Source organism: Falco rusticolus, unplaced genomic scaffold (assembly GCF_015220075.1).
Source record: "Falco rusticolus isolate bFalRus1 unplaced genomic scaffold, bFalRus1.pri scaffold_162_arrow_ctg1, whole genome shotgun sequence".
Classification (NCBI taxonomy): Eukaryota; Metazoa; Chordata; class Aves; order Falconiformes; family Falconidae; genus Falco; species Falco rusticolus.
Genome location: NW_023618180.1, coordinates 13,935 through 32,107, shown reverse-complemented (window position 1 = coordinate 32,107; position 18,173 = coordinate 13,935). Strand labels below are relative to the sequence as shown.

Genomic DNA, 18,173 nt, shown 5'->3' with positions numbered 1-18,173 from the left:
GGCTGTCACCCGAGCAGCGGGCGGTGCGGGCTCCAACACGGGGAGCAGGCACTGCAGGTGGCACCGGCTCCTCCAGTCCCTGCAGTAAAAGCAGAGCCACCGGGCCCGGCAACCTCGAGGCGATGGAGCCCGGCCGCGAGCCCCGGCCGGTGGAGCCCGGCCACGAGCCACAGCCCGGCGCCGTGCCGGAGCCGGTGGAGCCCGGGGACGAGGCGGGGCCCGGCGATGGGCCGGGCACGTCGCGGCACGGCGATGGGCCGGGCCTCCAGGGCAGCAGCGCAGGCTGGCCGAGCCCTGGCTGCTGCCGCCGGCGGTGGGCGAAGCCAAGGCGGCCCAGGCACGGGGCGGCCGTGGCGGACGGCAGCGGGCAGAGCTGGCTGGCGGCGGGCAAGGAGAAGGTGAGGGGCGGCGGGGGTCGGGGCGGGCCGGGCCGGCGGTGCCGTGGGTCCGCCGGGTTCGGTTTGGCGGTTTTCCCTCCCCCTGGCCTCCCCCACACTCTTTTTTGGGGGGTTTTGGTCTCATTTTACTTAGTTCCCCGGCCGCGGCGTGGGCGGTGTATGTGAAAGTCCTGGGGAGGGGAAAGTGTCCTGGAGCGGTTCGGGCTTCCATTTTGGCATTCTGCCAATAACGGGGCCTTCTTTCCCCACCTGGAGGCCGAGGCGCGGCCAAAGCCAAAGCCAAAGCCGTGTCTGATCATGCGGTGCTGTCACGCAGCCCTGGGTGTGCCCAGAGCTGCTGCTTTGAGCTGCGTGCTCCTGGCCAGCCGGAGGATGCCGGTTTCTTTGGCTCCCTCCGATCGACACTTTCTCTCTGTCCTTTTCTGAGCCGTTCCCCCTTTTCTTTCACCTCCTTCAGATTCAGAACATTCTGAAGGTGCCGGTGTCGGACCTGAAGCGCTCCAATGGGGTAGCCATACCCTCATTGGACAGGAGGAAGGTGAGGCAGTGCTCGTGTCCCTCGCAGTGACTCGCTCTCCCTACTGCATGCTTCAGGTTCTGTTTACGCTGGCCTCGATTTCTTGGGTGGAGCCTTGTCCTGACATAGCCCCTGTCAGTTGCTTGAGTTTTGTTGTTGTTTTTATTATCATGGAGCTAGTTGATACCATGCGTTGCCATTGCTCGTAAAGTGCTTGCGCCCTTCTGGTTTGTGTCGAACTGAACGTGTGAAAAAGTGAACCTTGTCAAAACCTCTTCCGCGAGACAGCTGAGCTTTGAGGAAAAGGAGGAGTGTGGGGTGAGGCGATAAACTAACTGAGCTGCTGAGGGCAAGTGCAGTAGGGAGAGGCAGTGTTTTCTTAGTCTGTATTTCTCCCGCTGTGCGTGTCGTTGCTGTATTCCCTAGGGCCTTGCTTCTGAAGGGCATGACTCTGCTGATCTCCAGGCAAGCAGCTGCCCTGAGGAAGCTGTCTAGTTATTCCTGCCAACCCATTTTACAACAGGCGATGAAACTGGCAAGTTCCAGTACTGGGTTTAAATAGGTTTAGGCAGGAAGTTGGATCCTTTGAGTCAAGCGTTTACAGGCTTTAGCGTCTTCACGTTGCCAGGCTTCTGAAGAGGAAAGGGCAGGAACTATGCCGATAAGCAATAGAAACGCGTTCAGGCACAAACATAAAACCCCAGCCTTTTTAAACCAATTCTTTTCAGGCAGTTTATTTAAACGGAAGGCTTGATCAAATTGTGATAGAAGCTCAGGGAAGTCAAATTTGGTAGCCCAGAGTTGTCTTCCGCTGTTGCTGTGGCAAAGCTCTGATTTTCGTTTCACTTGCATCATTTTGGTAGCTTATTTTCCTACCATTGCTTCAGTTCAGTTGTCATAAAGTAACTCCTGTTTACTACATATCCGTGCGTCTCTTATCAATAAACGTAACTATAGTAATCACCAGGGGTACCAGTTAGATGCAGTGAAACCTGCAAGATGGAATGGAGTTCACTCTGATTTGCCTTTGTATTCCTTTTGTCCTGTTAATTCTCTTGATATTTGATGTGGAGCTTTAAGCAGTCAGCTCAAGAAAACACTCCTGGATCTCAGCGGTGTCTGCAGTCATCCTACTGAACAATATGATATTTAAGCATTGAGAAGCAAAAAATCCTGGTTTAGAACGTAAACTTTCAGCAGTGGGAAGAAAAGCTGAGTGGGATGAATGGACAGCATGTATGCATGGAAAGATGTATTCTTGCTTTAGTGGGAAAGAATGGGAAATCAACCTGCATCATTGACATTAGCTTGTCGCAGAGGGAGTCTGCATCTCTCCTTACCCAGAAAAGGATGTTTTCTCTGTGTGGTACTTTGGAGTGAAAGGCGCTATAAGGAGCATTATTGTGATAGTCAGTTCTTCCTTAGTAGTGACTTGTTTCCGTGGGGAATAAAACTGGCTGACTTGACTGCTTTGCTTGTAGTCTACATCATATGTGAATGGAGAAAGTGCTGTTTCTTCCACAAATATTAAGGAAACGGAAGGAGGTTGTTCTCAGTGTCCCCGTCCCCCCCCGCCCCCTTTCTTATTTGCTACTGTTGATAACTTACTGGGACTCTGCTTTCGGCAGTGTTAGCGAGACCTAATTGAATGCACAGTTCTCGTTCACTGCTGTCTAGTGTTGTCTTGTGCTATCATCGGGTAGTTGTGATCAACACTGGGGGGCAGGTATCGGAGGTGTTTCCAGTTTGGGGACTGGGGATAATCTGGCTTCCGTGCAGCTGCCGTTCTTATTTCTGAGTCACTGTTGGGTCAAAATGAAGCCTTGGCAGAATGGATAAAATGTGTTGATGTCTCAGCTGCTTTTGTTGAAACGGTAGATTTTTGTTTTGTTTGGAGAATCTGATTATCACAGTTCGATAGGATTTATTTTTCTGTCCTCTTTAATTCCTGCTTTTTTTCCTCCCCTCCTCCTCTTCTGCTCCTTCCTTTTTCTCCTGTCTGCATGTGCCCATCAGGCACGTTACCGGGAGCTGGCAGTAGCCCTGGATTCCAGCAATCTTAACGAACAAGCAGTTCGTTACACAGATAGAGGAACTGGTAAGAAACAACCCAACCAACCAGTCTGACATGGTCCTCGCTGCTCCTCCAAGCTCTTTGGGTGTCTGCAAAGTTATGGGTTCTCTCCTAGTGCCACAAGGAAGGCTGCTTACACGGCACTCTGTAGGGAACAAAATGAGCTGCACGGAAAACCTGTTAAGGGGCTCAAAGTCTAAGGCCGCTGGTGAATGTATTGGCTCAACTGAGGAACAAGAAACGGAGTTTTGTTGTTTCCATTTAAGTGTGCTCTGCTGATCTCATCAGGCTTTCCCTGGATGATAAGCATCCTGATAAAACAGCTATTTCTGCGCCTGTCCGAATCCTTGAAACACACAACTCTGGTGCTGGCAGCAGTGTGAAAACCTGTTTCTGCAGGTGGTGCTGCTGGTCTAACGATATCGGCAGAGTGGGAGCAGTAGGCCTGAGAGGGTCTGGGGCTGGTTTCTGATCATATCCTCAGCTTCTCTTGGCGCGATGAGTGAACTGCTTTGTCCTGTGGCCTGCATGGATTCCCGCTGCAGCTTTTCAGCCTTCAGCTTTAACACTGCAAGAAATGCAGCCAAGTGGACTTGTTTCAGTCTGACAAGAGCCTTTCTTGTGTGAAATGCTTTTCCCCATTGTGTTCCTCTGTAAAAGTACACTTTTTGCAAAGTTCAGCATTTCCCGGTGTACCCCGTGACCCCCCCTTGTTGTTTTCCTTTGGGCTTTGGGTTATTTTTGTTCCATTCTGTTTCTTTTTGTGTTTTAGCTGGGCTGCAGAGGAACTTGGCATAGTGCATTGCCCACCCAAGATTCTCCTTGTGTGCCTGCTTTTACGCTGGCCTGCAGCTGTGTAGGGCCTTTGCTGCATTTGTGGTCTTGCCTTTGCTTTTGCTGGTTATGTTGTGCATGGGCATTGCTAGAACCAAAACCTCTCGCTCATCGCTCTTCCATCTGTAGTCACCTTTCAAAATGCATTGAAGTAGTAGCAGTAGTAGTAAAGAAAGAGCTTGGACAATGCTCATTCTTTGGGAAGGCAAAAAAGCCCTGCTTATGTAGTTAGTTACGAGGCATCTGTGAAGAAGCTGTCAGGGAGACAACAAGCAAATAGCAAACACAGCAGCACAGTTGTGTGGCGGCCTGGGTAGGCAGCTGCCACCTTTGTCTCCTTCACCTCATATCTAAAGGTGCATTACCTACGGACAACAAATCTCCAAATACTTCACCGCTAAGATGGAAATGGGCTAGGACAGAATTACCCCTTCTCTTTGTATCTGGCTTCAGCCCTCCCATACCACCTCCTGCAGAAGTCTGCCAACACAAGTGCGGCTCTGCGTGACTTAAGGCCAGCTCTTCAGTGGAAGAAAGGTCTGAGGTCTCAGTTCAAGGAAAAGACTACGTTTTTCTTTGGGGTTATTGGTTGGTTGTTTTTTTTTTTTATTATTGGTGGTGTTTTTTAAAAACCCCCAGCATTTCTGGCGATCATCCCAATACACCAGGATTACTGCCATCAGTTGCACAGATGTGGGGGTGCGAGTTTAACTGAAGGTGGTAGATGCTCAGATGTAGACATGGAGGGGTTTCAGCAGCGGTGTTGGAGAACAACTGTGGCAATCTACTGAGCGATGAAAAAGATGCCTGGCATATGAAGTACATTAGTGAGGGCAGCTCCAGATCTCGTATTTTTAATAGCTAAGATGAACTTCCTAGTCCTCTACAGAAAGGACAGTGGAAATTCTGTTTGCATGAATTGGGCATGTATCCTACTTTGCTGAAGTGAAAATGTGTTTCAGATGTATGAGAGTATTTTCTCTTGATACTGGTACATCACTTTTCTTCCACAGAAAGAGCAGAGCCAGGAGGCAGTGGATCAGCTGGAGAAGGTAAAGTGTGTCCTGTTTTTGGACTAGGCAGAAAAATAGTATCTCTTCCTTGGCGGCGCAGAGAGTATAGTGGGCTGTGGCCCAGGCACGTGTGGTCTTGTCTTATGTTAGATTCAGTTTCATTTGTAGCGTAGGGTTGAATGATTTGACTTCATGAGTTAGGCCTGCCTGGCAGGTAGCGTTCTTATTTTGACACAAGCGAACGTTTAAATACTCAAGTATTAGAGGAGTGTGGTGGAGGCAGGAGAATACAAGTCCTTGCCAGCAGCTTGCTTCCAAGCACTACCGTTTTTATGCTAGCAGCGATTGTGCTATGCTGTTACTGCCAATCTAGGATGGATAAATAGTGAAGGCGTTCAAATAACGCAGGGCTGAAGTATGTCTTTAAAAGGCTGCTGTCGTTTCGATGCTGCAAGTCCTACCAATGTATCACTGCTTTTTTAGTTTGACACAAAACAAGGGTTACCTATCTACATTTTTGTGCTAAATAGGCATCATTTCTTTATACAGGAAAAGGAGTTGGAAAATACGTTTTCTGAAGAGCAAGCTGCACTGAGGGAAACAGCTACGGGTAAGGCAGAGCCTCCATTACAGTAACACCACCTGCCTTCTGCTGTTCTCTGGATTACTGACCATTCATAGTCTTTACTCGGGAAGCCGCGAGCGCGTTCCTTCAGGAAAACTGGGAGTCAGCCCGACTGTGCTTAACTGCACGAGCTCTTTCCCTTTACTGAGTTAGCCTTTTGTGGCAACAGTGATGTTGCAATTACAAGCAAAGAAGTTTCGTGCTGAGCCGATTTTCCTTTCCCAAAGGTTCGTGTCCAGACTATTGGAATTGTAACTTCTGAGAAGTCTGAGTTGCAGGCGGCCCTTGCACATACTCGAGAAGCTGCAGGGAAGAAATCAGGTAATTGACTGTGGGCACTCCAGCTCAAGCTGTTGGTCAAAGTGTGAATTTCAAGCCAGAGGCATGACAGTTGCTGGCAGCCAGCTCACAGCAGTGGCCGACTCCTCGGTGGGCAATACTTGGCACCATCGCTGCCTCTGTCGCCAGAGCTGCCCCCAAGTGGGAGCATGTTGATCCCATGGCAGTTGAGGTTCTTTTGTGCATCGCTAAAGCCTTGTCAGCCCTGTTCAGCCCCGGTGACTACCCCAGGCTGTTCCTTTCTGACTTTCTTCTGATCCTTTTAAAACTTAGTTCCCTTTTCGCCACCCTCCCTCCCACACAGCTATCGCGTAAAGGTAGGTTTTACCCGAGCCCTTCATTCTGAACCAAGTTTGAGCGACTTCTTCTATTAGAAAGAAAGATCCCAACCAACATATTGCCTATTCTGCAGAGGAAGTTTCGTCATCTCCCTCAAAGTGAGGATGGTAGTTACAGAGAGCTTTACTGCCCAGAGCTGCTAGTGAGCCACCTGTAGAGCCAGGGGCGGAACCAGGTCTGCTGACTTGCAAAGCTCTGTGCTGCCTTAAGAGCTTGTTGACAAAGTAGAAAGTGCTGTTTAGCAGTTCCAAAAAGCTCTTTGTGGTCCAGCCTCAACTCACTCTGTTCTGACTTGTTCAGGAGAAGCCGAGAGCCTTGCTGCTCGTTTACGTTCATCTCACCAGAGGGTAGTGGAGCTGGAACGTACTTTGGCCTCCGTCTCTCTGCAGCAGAAACAGGCAGAGAAGGTAAGAGTCACCTCTGCTTATGCTTCACCAGCAGCTCTGCCTTTGGCTATTTGCTTGTCAGTACACTAATGCAAAGTCTGTAGTCCCTGCTCGGAGAAGAGGCAGAAATTAACATTCTGAATTGTTAATTAACCTTGTAAAGCCCTGTGTTCTCCATGGTCAAGGCAAAGTTCATTCAGGTTTCTGTGACCACTAATCATATGGTCCAGTTGCTGTCTTCAGATCCGGCACCTCACTTCATTAGTCTTGCCAGCTCCACACGCAACAGAAGCGCCACCGAGACCTTGTCTCAGGAGGGTCTCCATCAGGCAGACACTTCAGTATTGATATTCATCCAGAAGTCTGCAGAAATGACCTCACGTTCAGTTAGTAGCATCGCGTTTGAAAAGGCTGAGCAGATTTATTCCTGGCAAATTCAGGAGGTTCTAAGCAACCTGTCCTGAAGGGTTTTGCCAAAGTTCTGATGCTTTCCACTTCAGCTGATGTGCTAAAGGTGAAATATTTTGCTGAAGTCTGCAGCTGAATCGGTCATTTCTTTTTTTCTGCAGCGTAATGAAGAGTTAATGAAGGAGCTAGAAGACCTGAAACAGGAGCTGTACAAACAAAGGTAAGTCCATTTGCTGCTTGTTACTGCAGAGTAACACTGCTCTTCCCGGTAGAGCCACAAAACATCACAAGGGGCATGCACCACAGGTGGTGACTTGGGAGGCTGGATATTCAGCTTAAAAAAAGTGACTGGATGTGATGTTTCTGTGATTCTAACTGTTACGACTAGCTGGACTGTAAATTTATGACATGTACTTGCCCAGACCCGTAGTACATACAGTGATGCTGCTTTAATTTTGGTTTGTTTCAGCAAAAGCAGTGAGGAAATGAAGGTGCAGAATTCGAAGCTGTCACGGAAGTTTCGCTGCCTGGTTTCCCAGGACTCAGCCTTGCAGTTATATATAAAGGATATGCGTAAGAAACTGGACATGGCTGAACGGAGGATCCAACAGGTGCCCATACTGCTTCCAGGCTGTGAGGGTAGATCACACTGACCGTTGTAAGACTTTGCTTCTGAGAGTGGGGGCAAGGCTTAACCCTTGTTCGGAAAGGAAGGCACAAAACCTCATCAAGGCATCCTCTTGGTCAAAGGCCTTCAGCGAGGCCTCTGAGGAACAGAAGGTCTGTTTGAAGGAGCTGGAGCAGTAGACTGAAAGCTGTTGTGACGCTGGTCTGCGAAAAGAATGTTGTACAATATGAGAGGGTGACTGAACATACAGTGCGTGACAATACGAAGACTTTTCCTGCTTTGTATCTGTTTGGCATTTTGGTTACGCAGCTGTCTCGTGGTCTCACTGAGAAGCCAGTTGAATAGGGGTGGTGTTTGTACCCACCCTTGCAGAAGGTGAATTGGACAATGGTAACTCGAAGGTCAGCTGGGGAAAGTTAAGAGAAGCAGCCAGTTAGGAAGGGAATTCAGGAAGCCAGCTGTTAGCAGTTCAGAGAGCAAGCCGGTGTGAACCTGAGCCTGTGAGGGAAGAAACTGCTCTTTTGTTTATTTTTGGGTTTGGTTTTTTTTTCCTCCCCAGACAGTGGCTTAAGTTACCCTTGAAATAAAGGCAGCTGCTCCTCTTCTGGGAAAAGTACTGTGTGCCAACTGACATGCTCCAGACACTGGCTTTAAATTCCTGACGTGTTTGACAACTTTTAAAATCACAAGCTTTTAGACCACCTGATCTGGCTGTGTAATACAGACTCTGGAAATGCACAAAGTTTCTGAGCCCAGTTTTTTCTCTGCTGTCGTTTTCTTAGCATGGAGAGATACATTTTGATCTGATTGGCTGTTATGTGGACCGTTGTGTCTGAGGTTTCAGAAATAATTTGTAAACTGATCTTTAATTGCAATATGTCATGACAGATTTCTTTTTCCAGTTGCTGTCTTGTAAAAATCCTGCGTCAGGAGAATGCTGTTCAGAAGCTCACTTGACGCTAATAGGGCAGGAAAGCTGATTGTTGGCATGAGCTGCTGCTGCCATTGGTGTCTTAACGCGAGGCAGACCCTTCCCGTCTCAGCCACTTCAGCTTTCTTGGCTGTGAAACGCAGAAAGCCCAGCAAAATAGGACTCCGTGTGTGAAAGCAAATGGATCAAGCATGGCGTGCCAAGCTGAGCAGAATTACTAACTTTTTTTTGCTATGTTATTAGAACCTCACAATGCATAATTTCCCGAGAAGTGTCTTGTTCCTAGTTCTCTCTGTTTCCAACAAATCCAGCTGTTCAAGTAGTTTATTGAGTTGTTGGTTGTTTTTTTTTGATTTGTTTCACAACTGATGGTGGAGGAAGAAGGAAGTTCTTGTGGTTATGGCTCATTACTGTTCTTTGCATCTTGAAGCGTTAAGCAAACAGAATGTCTGGACCGGAAGAAATGAAGGAAACATTTTTGACATGTACTGGTGAAGGTATTCCTCTTGTCCCTCTGATGTTTCATATTGAGGAGTGTTTGAACCAATAAGGGTGAGGTGACCTGTAGCTGGAAGAAGTAAGGGAGTTCCTGACCTTCCTAGAAGCACCTAACGTACGTTTTCCCTTGAGAGCACAAGTATCTGTCCTGCTAAAAAGAAACGGAGAAAATTCTGTTTGTTTCCCTCTGCAGTCTTCCACTTTATTGCTTTCCTTAAATGTCTTCACCATTACCGTATTCTTGCTGCTCGATTCACGAGAAAAGTGCTGAGCAGGTAGACGGGGAATGCCAAGAGAGAGATTTCTTGTTTCCCGTGAAGTGCCAAGAAGGAAGCAACTGAAGTAAGAGGGAACCCTTGCAGGTGGCATTGCAAAGAGCTGTGATACATTGCTGGGGTTGGATGTTGAAAACGATTATCTTGTTTGTTTTGTAGTGTTTTTAAATTATGGCTTAGCAGAGCTGGATGATGAAATAATTTGCCATGAAACGCTAGAGCACTGCTCCGGGTCTTCATGGCGCTCTGATGCTGTACAAGATAAATGAAGTTGTCCAGTTCACGGTGGGTAGAGGTGTGGTCAGATGCTGTTCGTCCTCCCACGAAGGCTGGATGAGAACTTGCATTGCTGTCCAGGAACAGGTTTTTGGCCCTTTTCCGTTTAGTTTCTTCTAGTCATGGGATTCATCGCTCCATGAGGGCCACTGGCACCTGCTCCCAGCCACGCTGAGTTTGGCCTGTTGGTAAATGTCCTCCTTCTAAACTTGTGGTTCATAGCGTGCCACACATCTCACCAAGTTTTAGAGGGAGCGTTTGAGTTTGACTCAAAAAACTAGCAGTTTTCAGGTAGTCGCTGACCTTTTCTATCTTAATCTGCATCCAGCGATCTCTGTTTTCCCCAGATATGTCCTGAAGGTAGCGCTTTTCAGAGCAGAGTGGCCACCATCTGGCTTTGCCCTCGCTCGCTTCTTGGTGCGTCCTTTGCCATTAATCTAGTGTGTGAACTTGAAGAGTTGGGTGACGTTACTGCCCCGTGTTCTCGGGTACAGCCTCGTTTTGATCCTTTTGTCCTGTTAATTCTCTTGATATTTGATGTGGAGCTTTAAGCAGTCAGCTCAAGAAAACACTCCTGGATCTCAGCGGTGTCTGCAGTCATCCTACTGAACAATATGATATTTAAGCATTGAGAAGCAAAAAATCCTGGTTTAGAACGTAAACTTTCAGCAGTGGGAAGAAAAGCTGAGTGGGATGAATGGACAGCATGTATGCATGGAAAGATGTATTCTTGATTTAGTGGGAAAGAATGGGAAATCAACCTGCATCATTGACATTAGCTTGTTGCAGAGGGAGTCTGCATCTCTCCTTACCCAGAAAAGGATGTTTTCTCTGTGTGGTACTTTGGAGTGAAAGGCGCTATAAGGAGCATTATTGTGATAGTCAGTTCTTCCTTAGTAGTGACTTGTTGCCTTGGGGAATAAAACTGGCTGACTTGACTGCTTTGCTTGTAGTCTACATCATATGTGAATGGAGAAAGTGCTGTTTCTTCCACAAATATTAAGGAAACGGAAGGAGGTTGTTCTCAGTGTCCCCGTCCCCCCCCGCCCCCTTTCTTATTTGCTACTGTTGATAACTTACTGGGACTCTGCTTTCGGCAGTGTTAGCGAGACCTAATTGAATGCACAGTTCTCGTTCACTGCTGTCTAGTGTTGTCTTGTGCTATCATCGGGTAGTTGTGATCAACACTGGGGGGCAGGTATCGGAGGTGTTTCCAGTTTGGGGACTGGGGATAATCTGGCTTCCGTGCAGCTGCCGTTCTTATTTCTGAGTCACTGTTGGGTCAAAATGAAGCCTTGGCAGAATGGATAAAATGTGTTGATGTCTCAGCTGCTTTTGTTGAAACGGTAGATTTTTGTTTTGTTTGGAGAATCTGATTATCACAGTTCGATAGGATTTATTTTTCTGTCCTCTTTAATTCCTGCTTTTTTTCCTCCCCTCCTCCTCTTCTGCTCCTTCCTTTTTCTCCTGTCTGCATGTGCCCATCAGACACGTTACCGGGAGCTGGCAGTAGCCCTGGATTCCAGCAATCTTAACGAACAAGCAGTTCGTTACACAGATAGAGGAACTGGTAAGAAACAACCCAACCAACCAGTCTGACATGGTCCTCGCTGCTCCTCCAAGCTCTTTGGGTGTCTGCAAAGTTATGGGTTCCCTCCTAGTGCCACAAGGAAGGCTGCTTACACGGCACTCTGTAGGGAACAAAATGAGCTGCACGGAAAACCTGTTAAGGGGCTCAAAGTCTAAGGCCGCTGGTGAATGTATTGGCTCAACTGAGGAACAAGAAACGGAGTTTTGTTGTTTCCATTTAAGTGTGCTCTGCTGATCTCATCAGGCTTTCCCTGGATGATAAGCATCCTGATAAAACAGCTATTTCTGCGCCTGTCCGAATCCTTGAAACACACAACTCTGGTGCTGGCAGCAGTGTGAAAACCTGTTTCTGCAGGTGGTGCTGCTGGTCTAACGCTATCGGCAGAGTGGGAGCAGTAGGCCTGAGAGGGTCTGGGGCTGGTTTCTGATCATATCCTCAGCTTCTCTTGGCGCGATGAGTGAGCTGCTTTGTCCTGTGGCCTGCATGGATTCCCGCTGCAGCTTTTCAGCCTTCAGCTTTAACACTGCAAGAAATGCAGCCAAGTGGACTTGTTTCAGTCTGACAAGAGCCTTTCTTGTGTGAAATGCTTTTCCCCATTGTGTTCCTCTGTAAAAGTACACTTTTTGCAAAGTTCAGCATTTCCCGGTGTACCCCGTGACCCCCCCTTGTTGTTTTCCTTTGGGCTTTGGGTTATTTTTGTTCCATTCTGTTTCTTTTTGTGTTTTAGCTGGGCTGCAGAGGAACTTGGCATAGTGCATTGCCCACCCAAGATTCTCCTTGTGTGCCTGCTTTTACGCTGGCCTGCAACTCTGTAGGGCCTTTGCTGCATTTGTGGTCTTGCCTTTGCTTTTGCTGGTTATGTTGTGCATGGGCATTGCTAGAATCAAAACCTCTCGCTCATCGCTCTTCCATCTGTAGTCACCTTTCAAAATGCATTGAAGTAGTAGCAGTAGTAGTAAAGAAAGAGCTTGGACAATGCTCATTCTTTGGGAAGGCAAAAAAGCCCTGCTTATGTAGTTAGTTACGAGGCATCTGTGAAGAAGCTGTCAGGGAGACAACAAGCAAATAGCAAACACAGCAGCACAGTTGTGTGGCGGCCTGGGTAGGCAGCTGCCACCTTTGTCTCCTTCACCTCATATCTAAAGGTGCATTACCTACGGACAACAAATCTCCAAATACTTCACCGCTAAGATGGAAATGGGCTAGGACAGAATTACCCCTTCTCTTTGTATCTGGCTTCAGCCCTCCCATACCACCTCCTGCAGAAGTCTGCCAACACAAGTGCGGCTCTGCGTGACTTAAGGCCAGCTCTTCAGTGGAAGAAAGGTCTGAGGTCTCAGGTCAAGGAAAAGACTACGTTTTTCTTTGGGGTTATTGGTTGGTTGTTTTTTTATTTTTTTTATTGGTGGTGTTTTTTAAAAAAAACCCAGCATTTCTGGCGATCATCCCAATACACCAGGATTACTTCCATCAGTTGCACAGATGTGGGGATGCGAGTTTAACTGAAGGTGGTAGATGCTCAGATGTAGACATGGAGGGGTTTCAGCAGCGGTGTTGGAGAACAACTGTGGCAATCTACTGAGCGATGAAAAAGATGCCTGGCATATGAAGTACATTAGTCAAGGAAGCTCCAGATCTCGTATTTTTAATAGCTAAGATGAACTTCCTAGTCCTCTACAGAAAGGACAGCGGAAATTCTTTTTGCATGAATTGGGCATGTATCCTACTTTGTTGAAGTGAAAATGTGTTTCAGATGTATGAGAGTATTTTCTCTTGATACTGGTGCATCACTTTTCTTCCACAGAAAGAGCAGAGCCAGGAGGCAGTGGATCAGCTGGAGAAGGTAAAGTGTGTCCTCTTTTTGGATAGGCAGAAAAATAGTATCTCTTCCTTGGCGGCGCAGAGAGTATAGTGGGCTGTGGCCCAGGCACGTGTGGTCTTGTCTTATGTTAGATTCAGTTTCATTTGTAGCGTAGGGTTGAATGATTTGACTTCATGAGTTAGGCCTGCCTGGCAGGTAGCGTTCTTATTTTGACACAAGCGAACGTTTAAATACTCAAGTATTAGAGGAGTGTGGTGGAGGCAGGAGAATACAAGTCCTTGCCAGTAGCTTGCTTCCAAGCACTACCGTTTTTATGCTAGCAGCGATTGTGCTATGCTGTTACTGCCAATCTAGGATGGATAAATAGTGAAGGCGTTCAAATAACGCAGGGCTGAAGTATGTCTTTAAAAGGCTGCTGTCGTTTCGATGCTGCAAGTCCTACCAATGTATCACTGCTTTTTTAGTTTGCTACAAAACAAGGGTTACCCATCTATGTTTTTGTGCTAAATAGGCATCATTTCTTTATACAGGAAAAGAAGGAGTTGGAAAAGAAATTTTCTGAAGAGCAAGCTGCACTGAGGGAACAGCTACGGGTATGGCAGAGCCTCCATTACAGTAACACCACCTGCCTTCTGCTGTTCTCTGGATTACTGACCATTCATAGTCTTTACTCGGGAAGCCGCGAGCGCGTTCCTTCAGAAAACTGGGAGTCAGCCCGACTGTGCTTAACTGCACGAGCTCTTTCCCTTTACTGAGTTAGCCTTTTGTGGCAACAGTGATGTTGCAATTACAAGCAAAGAAATTTTGTGCTGAGCCGATTTTCCTTTCCCAAAGGTTCGTATCCAGACTATTGGAATTCTAGCTTCTGAGAAGTCTGAGTTGCAGGCGGCCCTTGCACATACTCGAGAAGCTGCAGGGGAGAAATCAGGTAATTGACTGTGGGCACTCCAGCTCAAGCTGTTGGTCAAAGTGTGAATTTCAAGCCAGAGGCATGACAGTTGCTGGCAGCCAGCTCACAGCAGTGGCCGACTCCTCGGTGGGCAATACTTGGCACCATCGCTGCCTCTGTCGCCAGAGCTGCCCCCAAGTGGGAGCATGTTGATCCCATGGCAGTTGAGGTTCTTTTGTGCATCGCTAAAGCCTTGTCAGCCCTGTTCAGCCCCGGCGACTACCCCAGGCTGTTCCTTTCTGACTTTCTTCTGATCCTTTTAAAACTTAGTTCCCTTTTTGCCACCCTCCCTCCCACACAGCTATCGCGTAAAGGTAGGTTTTACCCGAGCCCTTCATTCTGAACCAAGTTTGAGCGACTTCTTCTATTAGAAAGAAAGATCCCAACCAACATATTGCCTATTCTGCAGAGGAAGTTTCGTCATCTCCCTCAAAGTGAGGATGGTAGTTACAGAGAGCTTTACTGCCCAGAGCTGCTAGTGAGCCACCTGTAGAGCCAGGGGCGGAACCAGGTCTGCTGACTTGCAAAGCTCTGTGCTGCCTTAAGAGCTTGTTGACAAAGTAGAAAGTGCTGTTTAGCAGTTCCAAAAAGCTCTTTGTGGTCCAGCCTCAACTCACTCTGTTCTGACTTGTTCAGGAGAAGCCGAGAGCCTTGCTGCTCGTTTACGTTCATCTCTCCAGAGGGAGTTGGAGCTGGAACGTACTTTGGCCTCCGTCTCTCTGCAGCAAAAACAGGCAGAGAAGGTAAGAGTCACCTCTGCTTATGCTTCACCAGCAGCTCTGCCTTTGGCTATTTGCTTGTCAGTACACTAATGCAAAGTCTGTAGTCCCTGCTCGGAGAAGGGGCAGAAATTAACATTCTGAATTGTTAATTAACCTTGTAAAGCCCTGTGTTCTCCATGGTCAAGGCAAAGTTCATTCAGGTTTCTGTGACCACTAATCATATGGTCCAGTTGCTGTCTTCAGATCCGGCACCTTACTTCATTAGTCTTGCCAGCTCCACACGCAACAGAAGCGCCACCGAGACCTTGTCTCAGGAGGGTCTCTGTTGCGATGGAGGGAAGACACAGTCACTCAATATGAGTGATCAGCAGACTTCGTTTATTGTCTCTTACAGTCACCTTTTATGCCTTCTTATAATTAGCTCATACATATTACAAAAGTTAAGCTCATTATTGGTTAGTTGCCTAAATACCAAGCCCACCCCTAGTCTCTCTTCTGTAGTTTTCTGTTCCCACCTGCAACATTCTTTTCCCACCAAAATCTTCCTGTTATTGTGTAACAAGGACAGCCAAAGACAGTGTATTTTGCTTTACTTCAGCTAAGCTGAGAGCGATGTGCATTTTTGTCCAGCCAGCTGGACTATGTCTATGAGACCTTTTTCAGCTAGCCACTTATCCACAGGTCTCCGTCAGGCAGACACTTCAGTATTGATATTCATCCAGAAGTCTGCAGAAATGACCTCACGTTCAGTTAGTAGCATCGCGTTTGAAAAGGCTGAGCAGATTTATTCCTGGCAAATTCAGGAGGTTCTAAGCAACCTGTCCTGAAGGATTTTGCCAAAGTTCTGATGCTTTCCACTTCAGCTGATGTGCTAAAGGTGAAATATTTTGCTGAAGTCTGCAGCTGAATCGGTCATTTCTTTTTTTCTGCAGCGTAATGAAGAGTTAATGAAGGAGCGAGAAGACCTGAAACAGGAGCTGTACAAACAAAGGTAAGTCCATTTGCTGCTTGTTACTGCAGAGTCACTGCTCTTCCCGGTAGAGCCACAAAACATCACAAGGGGCATGCACCACAGGTGGTGACTTGGGAGGCTGGATATTCAGCTTAAAAAAAGTGACTGGATGTGATGTTTCTGTGATTCTAACTGTTACGACTAGCTGGATTGTAAATTTATGACATGTACTTGCCCAGACCCATAGTACATACAGTGATGCTGCTTTAATTTTGGTTTGTTTCAGCAAAAGCAGTGAGGAAATGAAGCAGAAGAATTCAGAGCTGTCACAGAAGATTCGCTGCATGGTTTCCGAGTACTCAGCCTTGCAGTTATATATAAAGGATTTGCATGAGGAACTGGACATGGCTGAACGGAGGATCCACCAGGTGCCCATACTGCTTCCAGGCTGTGAGGGTAGATCACACTGACCGTTGTAAGACTTTGCTTCTGAGAGTGGGGGCAAGGCTTAACCCTTGTTCGGAAAGGAAGGCACAAAACCTCATCAAGGCATCCTCTTGGTCACAGGCCTTCAGCGAGGCCTCTGAGGAACAGAAGGTCTGTTTGAAGGAGCTGGAGCAGTAGACTGAAAGCTGTTGTGACGCTGGTCTGCGAAAAGAATGTTGTACAATATGAGAGGGTGACTGAACATACAGCGCGTGACAATACGAAGACTTTTCCTGCTTTGTATCTGTTTGGCATTTTGGTTACGCAGCTGTCTCGTGGTCTCACTGAGAAGCCAGTTGAATAGGGGTGGTGTTTGTACCCACCCTTGCAGAAGGTGAATTGGACAATGGTAACTCGAAGGTCAGCTGGGGAAAGTTAAGAGAAGCAGCCAGTTAGGAAGGGAATTCAGGAAGCCAGCTGTTAGCAGTTCAGAGAGCAAGCCGGTGTGAACCTGAGCCTGTGAGGGAAGAAACTGCTCTTTTGTTTATTTTTGGGTTTGGGTTTTTTTTCCTCCCCAGTCAGTGGCTTAAGTTACCCTTGAAATAAAGGCAGCTGCTCCTCTTCTGGGAAAAGTACTGTGTGCCAACTGACATGCTCCAGACACTGGCTTTAAATTCCTGACGTGTTTGACAACTTTTAAAATCACAAGCTTTTATACCATCTGGTCTGGCTGTGTAATACAGACTCTGGAAATGCACAAAGTTTCTGAGCCAGATTTTTAGATTAAGAAAATAGGTTTTAATCAAACAAGTCGTAAATACAAAATTGGTAGGGAGGAGCTGTCTAGCTCAGCCTGTTTTACAGGGCTAAAATCTAAGCTTTTTGATTTTAATCTCCTTCCCCCCTCCTCTTTTTTTTTTTTTTTTTTTTCATTGAACATCACCGTGAGTTGGAGCACTTTAAGGTTGCAACATGGATCAGGTGGCAGGTTACTATCAGGGGAAAGGCTATGCAGAAGTGGCGTGTTAACATTTTGCCATGACTTTTTGATTTTTCTTGGCAGTTGTCAAATCAGGCAGGGAGTCTGGATGCAAAGCAGCAGTTGCAGGTGGCACTGGAGGAGAAGGCAGGCCTGGAAACCTGGGTTGCTCAGGGCTTGTACGGAATGACATCCAGATCTTCATGTCTGTAAAGAAACTTGTGTGGCAGAAGAATGCAGCCTGAGCTTTGCGTTAACACTGGTTTCTTCAGGCTTTATCCCTGAAGCGGTCACTGCCAAATTTATTTAGCCAATACGATTTTCTTTGTGTTTTATTTTGTTTTGAACAGCTCTCAGGGTCAGTTTTCAAGCTCCAGGAAGAAAGAGATCAGTATGCAGAGAAACTGAAGGAGGTGCAGAGAATGTGGCAGCAGTAGGTGCAGCAGTTCTCTGAGCAGGTAACACCAGGGGCAGCGTCACAGCTGCTCTAGACAAACACAGGCAGGAGTGAATGCACCATGAACGTTGTTTTAACTTTCATGGTGTGGCCTTGCAGGTCCGTGCAATGGCAGACGAGGAGGCGGAGGAGCACATGGCCTGAGGAGACGATGACGTGGACTCCTGAGTTCGACCAGAAGACCTTTTATTAGTCCAGAACCCACGCTTATAATATCCTCGTTTGCTGTTCACGCGCCCCATACTAAATTATCATTGGTTAATCAATGCTGTTCACACATGTCTTGGCTACATATAATTGGTTAATTACTAAGCTGCAAATGCACTGAACTTCTTGCCTTTTTTTCTCTCTTCCTTCTTATCTCTGTCGGTTTCATGTTCTCAGCCAGCCGCGGAGATGTGGCATCGCGCATCCGCTCTGGCCTTGCTTCATATCCCGTCTTCCTTCCAGGCGTTCAGCCAACCTTATCGTACTTTCTCTCTTCTTTAGCCTTCAAGGCCCTTCACAGGCATCGTGGCCTCCAGCACTGGCCATAAAGCTCTCTACACTTCCCCCGTCTTTATTTTGAACAGAAACAACATTAGAGGTTAAACTACTTTTGAATCATAGGTCTTACACAGTTCGGCATACAGGGAATAATGGTCAATATAACTACAATTACCAATAACAATATTGCTCCGCGTGTTGTAAACTCCTGCAACCGTCTGGTGGTTCCCCGAGACTTGAAAAGATTC

At 47.2% G+C, this 18,173-nt stretch overlaps 1 protein-coding gene across 1 annotated transcript; it reads left to right on the top strand.

Annotated features, from left to right (window-relative positions):
• The first annotated feature begins 122 nt into the window (after positions 1-122).
• LOC119142017 (golgin subfamily A member 2-like) lies at positions 123-17,701 on the top strand. Its single transcript, XM_037374721.1, has 13 exons — positions 123-398; positions 856-936; positions 4,837-4,875; positions 5,689-5,782; positions 6,440-6,546; positions 7,095-7,153; positions 7,403-7,544; positions 13,789-13,882; positions 14,540-14,646; positions 15,558-15,616; positions 15,864-16,005; positions 17,333-17,440; positions 17,539-17,701. Exons 1-12 carry the CDS (start codon positions 123-125, stop codon positions 17,417-17,419), a joined length of 1,287 nt encoding a protein of 428 aa, XP_037230618.1. The 3' UTR covers positions 17,420-17,440; positions 17,539-17,701.
• The last annotated feature ends 472 nt before the right edge of the window (positions 17,702-18,173 follow it).